The sequence below is a fragment of the Poromitra crassiceps genome (genome assembly GCF_964638095.1).
Source record: "Poromitra crassiceps genome assembly, chromosome: 22".
NCBI classification, from domain to species: Eukaryota; Metazoa; Chordata; class Actinopteri; order Beryciformes; family Melamphaidae; genus Poromitra; species Poromitra crassiceps.
Genome location: NC_139647.1, coordinates 1,868,310 through 1,878,931, shown reverse-complemented (window position 1 = coordinate 1,878,931; position 10,622 = coordinate 1,868,310). Strand labels below are relative to the sequence as shown.

General features: G+C 48.1%; 1 protein-coding gene across 2 annotated transcripts in view; it reads left to right on the top strand.

Annotated features, from left to right (window-relative positions):
* The window catches only part of mark1 (MAP/microtubule affinity-regulating kinase 1), a 53,031-nt gene that overhangs the window by 27,422 nt on the left and 14,987 nt on the right, over window positions 1-10,622 (top strand). For both annotated transcript variants that reach the window (XM_083658012.1, XM_083658011.1), the window contains exons 4-9: window positions 2,016-2,064; window positions 2,905-2,970; window positions 4,061-4,131; window positions 7,107-7,163; window positions 7,333-7,569; window positions 8,401-8,520. In XM_083658012.1, the coding sequence (XP_083514138.1) occupies window positions 2,016-2,064; window positions 2,905-2,970; window positions 4,061-4,131; window positions 7,107-7,163; window positions 7,333-7,569; window positions 8,401-8,520 (600 nt within the window). The remainder of the gene's footprint in view (window positions 1-2,015; window positions 2,065-2,904; window positions 2,971-4,060; window positions 4,132-7,106; window positions 7,164-7,332; window positions 7,570-8,400; window positions 8,521-10,622) is intronic.

Genomic DNA, 10,622 nt, shown 5'->3' with positions numbered 1-10,622 from the left:
GTGACAGAGACAGAGGTGACAGAGACAGAGCTGACAGAGACAGACCTGACAGAGACAGACCTGACAGAGACATAGCTGACAGAGACAGACCTGACAGAGACAGAGGTGACAGAGACAGACCTGACAGAGACAGACCTGACGGAGACAGAGGTGACAGAGACAGAGGTGACAGAGACAGAGCTGACAGAGACAGACCTGACAGAGACAGAGGTGACAGAGACAGAGGTGACAGAGACAGAGCTGACAGAGACAGACCTGACAGAGACAGACCTGACAGAGACAGAGCTGACAGAGACATAGCTGACAGAGACAGACCTGACAGAGACAGAGGTGACAGAGACAGACCTGACAGAGACAGAGGTGACAGAGACATAGCTGACAGAGACAGACCTGACAGAGACAGACCTGACAGAGACAGACCTGACAGAGACAGACCTGACAGAGACAGACCTGACAGAGACAGAGGTGACAGAGACAGACCTGACAGAGACAGAGCTGACAGAGACAGAGGTGACAGAGACATAGCTGACAGAGACAGACCTGACAGAGACAGACCTGACAGAGACAGAGGTGACAGAGACAGAGGTGACAGAGACATAGCTGACAGAGACAGACCTGACAGAGACAGACCTGACAGAGACAGAGGTGACAGAGACAGAGGTGACAGAGACATAGCTGACAGAGACAGACCTGACAGAGACATAGCTGACAGAGACAGACCTGACAGAGACAGACCTGACAGAGACAGAGGTGACAGAGACATAGCTGACAGAGACAGACCTGACAGAGACAGAGGTGACAGAGACAGACCTGACAGAGACAGACCTGACGGAGACAGAGGTGACAGAGACAGACCTGACAGAGACAGACCTGACAGAGACAGAGGTGACAGAGACAGAGCTGACAAACAGACCTGACGGAGACAGAGGTGACAGAGACAGACCTGACAGAGACAGACCTGACAGAGACAGACCTGACAGAGACAGAGGTGACAGAGACAGACCTGACAGAGACAGACCTGACAGAGACAGACCTGACAGAGACAGACCTGACAGAGACAGACCTGACAGAGACAGAGCTGACAGAGACAGAGCTGACAGAGACAGAGGTGACAGAGACAGACCTGACAGAGACAGACCTGACAGAGACATAGCTGACAGAGACAGACCTGACAGAGACAGAGGTGACAGAGACAGAGGTGACAGAGACATAGCTGACAGAGACAGACCTGACAGAGACAGACCTGACAGAGACAGAGGTGACAGAGACAGAGGTGACAGAGACATAGCTGACAGAGACAGACCTGACAGAGACAGAGGTGACAGAGACAGACCTGACAGAGACAGACCTGACGGAGACAGAGGTGACAGAGACAGACCTGACAGAGACAGACCTGACAGAGACAGAGGTGACAGAGACAGAGCTGACAAACAGACCTGACGGAGACAGAGGTGACAGAGACAGACCTGACAGAGACAGACCTGACAGAGACAGACCTGACAGAGACAGACCTGACAGAGACAGACCTGACAGAGACAGACCTGACAGAGACAGAGGTGACAGAGACAGAGCTGACAAACAGACCTGACAGAGACAGACCTGACAGAGACAGAGGTGACAGAGACAGACCTGACAGAGACAGACCTGACAGAGACAGACCTGACAGAGACAGACCTGACAGAGACAGACCTGACAGAGACAGAGGTGACAGAGACAGACCTGACAGAGACAGACCTGACAGAGACAGACCTGACAGAGACAGACCTGACAGAGACAGACCTGACAGAGACAGACCTGACAGAGACAGACCTGACGGAGACAGACCTGACAGAGACAGACCTGACAGAGACAGACCTGACAGAGACAGACCTGACAAACAGACCTGACAGAGACAGACCTGACGGAGACAGTCTTAACAGACCCGCGTCACGAAAAGACCACTTTAATGCTGCTTGACATGTCTTTTTTTTTTTTTTTTTTTTTCCACATTAACGGTTTCCTTTCTATCTCAACAGCTCTTCAGGGAAGTCCGAATAATGAAGATATTAAATCATCCAAATATAGGTACGTTCAAAATGGGAAATATAGCAGCATCATGATGGCATCGCGCTCACATTCCTTTTTCATTCAGATGAGCTGTTAGTGCATGGTGTCAAAATAAAAGTCATAAAAAGTAAGTCCCACTGAAGAAGCCGTAAGTCCCACTGAAGAAGCCGTAAGTCCCACTGAAGAAGCCGTAAGTCCCACTGAACAAGCCGTAAGTCCCACTGAAGAAGCCGTAAGTCCCACTGAAGAAGCCGTAAGTCCCACTGAACAAGCCGTAAGTCCCACTGAAGAAGCCGTAAGTCCCACTGAACAAGCCGTAAGTCCCACTGAACAAGCCGTAAGTCCCACCGAATAAGCCTTGTATTCTGAAACATTTGTGGTATTTGTTGCCCTGCTGCTGCTTTGTGCACTATATATTATACTATATATCAGCTGCTTGTTTCAAAATGAAAGTAATACCAAACTAAACTCCCACCACAGAGTGATATTACCCAGTATGCAATTACCATCATCAACAGTATTTAGGTTTTCATCAGTGACAATAATGCTAGCTACATGCTACATGCTAAGGCTTTCTTAATAACCCCAGTTTATTAAGACAGATTTGTGTTTATGGAAGCTTCTTGATATTTGATCAGAGATTATGTTTTCCACCACCTTCACAAAGTTCAGAGGACTCAGATTCTCAAACGTATGACCCACACACATGCAAGGAACAGCAACCAATACTAATACAGAGCTCCCATCACGGAGCACAGCCTGATCACTAGTGATTCGTTAATTTGACATTCCTTACTTTGATCCATGCCGGTTCTTCCTTCTCTCCCTCCTGTCCCTTTTCCCCACTCTCTCCTGCAGTCAAGCTGTTTGAAGTGATCGAGACGGAGAAGACGCTTTATCTGGTGATGGAATACGCCAGCGGTGGTGAGTGCTCAGTATGACACCTTTCGGTGGCTTTTGTGGGGTGGATGTTCTTGCTTGTTGTTATCACCACAGTATGGATGTTTGGCACCAAGCCAACTCTAGTACGCTTCATTTGTTTGTGGTGAGAACGTGATCCGCCCCAACTGCACCAACCATTGCACCATCGCACATAAACCAGCTTCCCGTAGCCAGCTGTGCTGTGCATTATGGCCTGAGGACGAGTATTTCTTTAGTTCTCTCTCTCTCTCTCCCTCTGTCATTCTCTGTCTCTCTCTCCCTCTGTCATTCTCTCCCTCTCTCTCTCTGTCATTTTCTCTCTCTCTCTCACTCACACACACACACACACACACACACATGCATCATCCATGTGGAGATGAAACGTCAGGCCACACATCTATTGCACTCACATCTCTCTGCCTCTCCCTCCGCCTCCCAACACACCCTGACAGTTGAGGAACGGGGGGTTACACCCTGGGGGCGTGTAACCCCGGTGCCCTGGGCGGCGGAGGGGTGTAACCCCGGTGCCCTGGGCAGGTGTAACCCCAGTGCCCTGGGGGGAGGGTGTAAACCCCGGTGCCCTGGGCAGGTGTAACCCCGGTGCCCTGGGGGGAGGGTGTAAACCCCGGTGCCCTGGGCGGCGGAGGGGTGTAACCCCGGTGCCCTGGGGGGAGGGTGTAAACCCCGGTGCCCTGGGCGGCGGAGGGGTGTAACCCCGGTGCCCTGGGTGGGTGTAACCCCGGTGCCCTAGGTGGGTGTAACCCTGGTGCCCTGGGCGGGTGTAACCCTGGTGCCCTGACTAAATTCCCACACAAACCTTCGTTCCATCATGGCCACCTAATCATCCTTCGATATCGAATTGGCTCTTTCAGTCCTCAAATCTCCACTGTGATAGGCTGATGTGTGGTGAGCGTTCTGGCGCCTACTGGCTGCCATGCATCACCCAGGTGGGTGCTACACATCAGTGGTGGATGAGTTGAGTTACATACATTATTCAATATACACACAAACACACACGCCTTGATATGTAAGCGTTGAGCATGCCTTGAAAAGCGCTATATAAATCCAAACTCTTTTCTCTTCCCACCCCCAGGCGAGGTATTTGACTATCTGGTGGCTCATGGCAGGATGAAGGAGAAGGAGGCCAGGGCCAAGTTCAGGCAGGTGAGTCATCAGTAACCAGTAACCTGCTCGTGAGTTCAGGCAGGTGAGTCATCAGTAACCAGTAACCTGCCCGTGAGTTCAGGCAGGTGAGACATCAGTAACCTGCCTGTGAGTTCAGGCAGGTGAGACATCAGTAACCTGCTCGTGAGTTCAGGCAGGTGAGACATCAGTAACCTGCCTGTGAGTTCAGGCAGGTGAGACATCAGTAACCTGCCTGTGAGTTCAGGCAGGTGAGACATCAGTAACCTGCCCGTGAGTTCAGGCAGGTGAGACATCAGTAACCTGCCTGTGAGTTCAGGCAGGTGAGACATCAGTAACCTGCTTGTGAGTTCAGACAGGTGAGACATCAGTAACCTGCCTGTGAGTTCAGGCAGGTGAGACATCAGTAACCTGCCTGTGAGTTCAGGCAGGTGAGACATCAGTAACCTGCCTGTGAGTTCAGGCAGGTGAGACATCAGTAACCTGCCTGTGAGTTCAGGCAGGTGAGACATCAGTAACCTGCCTGTGAGTTCAGGCAGGTGAGACATCAGTAACCTGCCTCTGAGTTCAGGCAGGTGAGACATCAGTAACCTGCTCGTGAGTTCAGGCAGGTGAGACATCAGTAACCTGCCTGTGAGTTCAGGCAGGTGAGACATCAGTAACCTGCTTGTGAGTTCAGACAGGTGAGACATCAGTAACCTGCCTGTGAGTTCAGGCAGGTGAGACATCAGTAACCTGCTCGTGAGTTCAGGCAGGTGAGACATTAGTAACCTGCCTGTGAGTTCAGGCAGGTGAGACATCAGTAACCTGCTTGTGAGTTCAGGCAGGTGAGACATCAGTAACCTGCCTGTGAGTTCAGGCAGGTGAGACATCAGTAACCTGCCTGTGAGTTCAGGCAGGTGAGACATCAGTAACCTGCCTGTGAGTTCAGGCAGGTGAGACATCAGTAACCTGCCTGTGAGTTCAGGCAGGTGAGACATCAGTAACCTGCCTGTGAGTTCAGACAGGTGAGACATCAGTAACCTGCTGTGAGTTCAGGCAGGTGAGACATCAGTAACCTGCCTGTGAGTTCAGGCAGGTGAGACATCAGTAACCTGCCTGTGAGTTCAGGCAGGTGAGACATTAGTAACCTGCCTGTGAGTTCAGGCAGGTGAGACATTAGTAACCTGCCTGTGAGTTCAGACAGGTGAGACATCAGTAACCTGCTCGTGAGTTCAGGCAGGTGAGACATCAGTAACCTGCTCGTGAGTTCAGGCAGGTGAGACATCAGTAACCTGCCTGTGAGTTCAGGCAGGTGAGACATCATCAGTAACCTGCCTGTGAGTTCAGGCAGGTGAGACATCAGTAACCTGCTCGTGAGTTCAGGCAGGTGAGACATTAGTAACCTGCCTGTGAGTTCAGGCAGGTGAGACATTAGTAACCTGCCTGTGAGTTCAGGCAGGTGAGACATTAGTAACCTGCCTGTGAGTTCAGACAGGTGAGACATCAGTAACCTGCCTGTGAGTTCAGGCAGGTGAGACATTAGTAACCTGGCCGTGTAGCAGGACCTGCACTTCTCTTGTCCTTCCATGATTTCCCTCACACCATTTGCAGTCAGGACACTGCAGCGAGCTCTATTCTCAGACCTCGCTTAGTCACCAACTGCAAGGGGAAGATGGAGAGCAGATAGCTTGGTCCTAGAGGACGGAGATTGGGGACAACCTCTCCTGTAGATGCTGTTCTGACATCTAGTGGTGCTGCCACAGCTTTTGAGGACTCTACTGTAATGCGAGTGTTTAGTCATCTTTCTCATGTACCTGAAAACCAATAGGAGCAAAGCATTCATCACATTTGATTTTGTTCTCAAAATGACATTTATTGGTGCATTTTCTTTTTATTTTATGAAAATCGTGAGTCAACTTGTAAGTGTGGCCTTTTCGCCAGCAGCCACAAAATAAAAAACAAAACAAAAAACAGCATCCAATCTTTCATGTCCATGCTGTCCATATTTAATAACCCTCGTGACTCAGAGCAACAGTCAGTGACTCAGCGTGGGGAGTGTGCGTGACTGTGATGAAAGGGCAGCCATGCACATAGGACGGTGTTGGTGTGTGAGCACACGCGTGTGGGTGGTGACATAGGAAGGGGTATGTGTTTGTGTGTGAGCACACGCGTGTGGGTGGTGACATTCAAGGGGCAGTGTGTTTTACTAAGCATTTGATTGATAGCTTTTCTGGCATGTGTCGGTGAGATTTACCCGTCAACTGTCATCACAACAGCATATTGAGTGTTAAGGGAACAGTTGACCATAAAATCAAAAATCCTTCTTTTTCTTCTTACCTGTAGTGCTATCATTTGGTATCTGTTTTCTTTCGAGCAAACTACGCGCACTAGCTGCTAGCTACAGTAGCTGCAGACATATCAAATGTTAGCAGCTGCTACCTAGCAGCTAGCGGGTGTAGTTCGCTCGAAAGAAAATAGTTCTTAAAGTACATGAAACTGCTCACCACAAGGTCTGTGGATTATCTTGAATAAGCGGGTCATGATTTCTGGAAAGAGACATTGCTGTTGAGTTTTTCAAATTTATTTCTTTGGCACTTTGAACACCACAAGCCGAGTGCCATCCAGTTCCATTGTATTGGAGAGAAGACAGACATCTCTACGGCCGATATCTCCAAAACTCGGCAACTCACACCAAAACAATACATGGATAAATAAGAATAGATGGATAAATAGCAGTACAGGTAAGGTGAACTGTCCCCCTTAAACTAATGCAGCGACTTTGGCCTGCGAGATATTTGGGCCTGAAAAAATACACAGTTCAAACTCAGAGGTCAGAGGTCATGACCTTTAATATTATGACAGACCATGCTGGGGTTGCAACCTCACTCAATGGCGAATACTATACTGTATTTGTAGTGTATAATGGTGTGTGTGTGTGTGTGTGTGTGTGTGTGTGTGTGTGTGTGTGTGTGTGTGTGTGTGTGTGTGTGTGTGTGTGTGTGTGTGTATTTCAGATTGTGTCTGCAGTGCAGTATTGTCACCAGAGGAGGATAGTGCACAGAGATCTAAAGGTAAGAATCTAAACTTGCACTGCAGATGTTCAAGCCTCAGTTGAAGATCTGATTTCTCTGGTATCTGGGATGTCCATCTTGAGGAAACACCTGCCAGTACGTTGTACCGCCGATGGCTTGACTTGACAAACCAGATGGGGATCTGTGTCTGTGTGTCTCCCCGCCTCAGGCAGAGAACCTGCTGTTAGATGCAGACATGAACATCAAGATAGCCGACTTTGGCTTCAGCAACGAGTTCACCCTGGGCAGCAAGCTGGATACCTTCTGCGGCTCCCCGCCCTACGCTGCTCCGGAGCTCTTCCAGGGGAAGAAGTACGATGGTCCAGAGGTGGACGTCTGGAGCCTGGGGGTCATCCTCTACACACTGGTCAGCGGCTCGCTGCCCTTCGACGGGCAGAACCTAAAGGTGTGCTCAGATGTTTGTTACGTGTGTCACTGACTACCTAACCCGGCTATAGACCCTTCTCACGGGGGCCATTTTGTGTCGAAAAGGCAGGGTAAACAGGGTTTCCAAATTCCAATCATGGAAGTTGGAAACCCTCATTAGTGTTTTGCTTGCACCTGTGTTTATTCTGCCTTTTCGACACAAAATGGCCCCCGTGAAAAGGGTCTATTGGCCATACACCACAAAGGTTATATTCAGCTTAAAGCACTTTTGCCAATTTTCAACCAGCTTTGTATCATTACAAAATCAGTAATATATGCAAAAAATATAGTGTATACGGTATATATTTTTTTTTACTTCCCTCCATCTTGCCTGGACCAAGAGCTCCCGCATTCATTCGCAGAACTTCCTGTACCAAATGACATCATTATTTCATCATTATGACATCATTATGACATCATTATGTCATTTGGTACAGGAAGTTCTGCGAATGAAGGTAGAGAGAGCAATAATGACACATGGGAATCAGCCAGGCATCTCAAACGTTATTACAGTATGTTTACATGTGTCCACCCAACCCCCGGGTTACCTGAATAACAGGATTAGAAAAGGATTCCCTGTGATTTTAAAGTCAATAATGCAGGATTTGACAAATGTTCCTCTAATCTGAAGCAACTGTGTGGCATTGTTGCACAAGGTGATGTTAAAAGTGGGAATTCTACAATTGCTACTGCTTCTCTTTGGTTGAAAGCGATCTGTACTCTTCCCCTTTGTAGCAAATGATTTGTATTGCTAATGCTAATGCTGATGCTGATGATTTGGTTTCATCTCTCTGCCTGTGTTTCTGTGTAGGAGCTGAGAGAGAGGGTCCTACGGGGAAAGTACCGCATCCCTTTCTACATGTCCACAGACTGTGAAAACCTGCTGAAGAAGCTACTGGTGCTCAACCCTGTGAAGCGAGGCAGTTTGGAGGTACTCAAAGTCTTTGCATCCTCACGTTCAACTTATTTAGCCTTCAGTTTGGAGGTACTCAAAGTCTTTGCATCCTCACGTTCAACTTATTTAGCCTTCAGTTTGTTTCCGAGATGTTCTGCACAGCCAGCCCACGTGCGCTTGAGGTCGACCCAAATCATTTTGAGTTCTACATCTACCGTATAAGCACATAACCTCTATCATCGCTCATTATGAATGAACACTTTATTTATTTTTGAATGGAGATGTGGAAACGTTACTCATCTGAGATATTGGAGGCTGTTGTGTGATTCTTTGAATGAAGGATTCAGTCATTTGTTGATCAAATCCAAACAGAGAAAATGCTTCACAGAATACTCTAGGACAGTCATGTAAATGAGATGGGCGTCTGGGTAGTGCAGCGGGTAGATTCCCTGCCTACCAACATGAGGGTCGCAGGTTCGAGCCCCCCGTGTTACCTCCGGCTTGGTTCGGGCGTCCGTACATGCACAATTGGTCGTGTCTGCGGGTGGGAAGCCGGATTAATGGTATGGGTCCTGGGCGCTGCACTAGTGCCTCCTCTGGTCGGGCGGGGCACTTGTTTGGGCGGGAGGGGAACCGGGGGGGAATAGCGTGATCCTCCCACACGCTACGTCCTGCCGGTGAAACTCCCCCTCGCTGTCAGGTGAGAAGAAGTAGCTGGCGACTGCACACGTATCGGTGGAAGCATGGTGCTAGTCTACAACTCTCCCCAGATCAGCTGAGGGGGTGGAGCAACGACCGGGACAGCAGGGGGAATTGGGCAAGTACAATTGGGGGAGAAAACGGGGGGGAATCTGAAAAACCTTGATTAAGAAAAAGAGTAATGTAAATAAGAGTCTCTGGGACTAGCCTGAAGGAAGTACTTGAGCACACTTTTTCAATTACATGCTGAATTTACTGAGTGCAAACCGCTAATATTTCGACTTCATCGGTCAGGAATTTGTTGAGGCATTCTAAGCGGTAAAGGCGGGGCTAATCTAACATAGACTGCATGCATCACACTGTGACTGTACATGGCCAGATGGTGGAAGCTAGCAAACAGCTTCTCCTTTTTGCAAACATGATGTAGTTGTTAGTCACAGTTACGGTGAATCTGTGCAGGGGTTACAGGCACTTACCCCTCCACTCAGGACCAGGCTGAAGTTCAATAGTAAACATTTCTCCACCAATAATAAGAATTTATTGCACTGTACAATTTACCCCTGAAAGATTACCGTAAATTCCGCACTATAAGCCGCACCGGACTATAAGCCGCAGCAGCAAAATTGACTGTTTGTTACATATATAAGCCGCACCGGACTATAAGCCGCGGGTGTTTTAATGTTTTTTATTTTTTTATTTTTTTATTTTTTTTATTGTGTTTTAATGTTTAATTACCATATGTAAGGGTTCGTGCACAGAGGGGATTGTCGGGAAAGAGATGGCTGTTTGAGGAAGCTCCCATTTATTAACATTTCAACAAAACAACATAACACAACACCACCTGTGTTTTTTTTTACAGTGCACACAGTGTCCGCGGTGTGGTGAAAAGAGGGCAAGAGAGGAAATTAAAACAGAAGTGGATTTATAGTTAGAAAGAGTGCTAAAGAAGAGAGAATTCCGTTTTTTTTTTTTTTTTTTTTCTGAAAAAATCCATAGATAAGCCGCACCGTTATATAAGCCGCAGGGGCCAAAAAACGGGGAAAAAGCCGCGGCTTATAGTCCGGAATTTACGGTAATCACTGACACTACATTGAACTGAAAGATTAATCACTGACACTACATTGAACTGAAAGATTAAATCACTCAGTACGATTACATGCACTTGAAAAAAATGGAACTATTGCATTAGTCCGCCTAAAACCGGACCTTTGAAATGCATGTAAACATGTTGGCTCAACTGAAATGGAAGTTATAAAAGTCTGACTAACACACCCAGATAATGTGATTAGGAGTGGATTTACTCCTGCGTGTATACAGGCCAGTGGGACTGGAACTGGACGAGGCGATCAGCGCATGCGCTAAAGTTATACCGTGCCAGCCTTTGATACGCATAAAACGTAAACAGAGGGTGCATCTCAAAATTAGCGATTAGCCAAAGC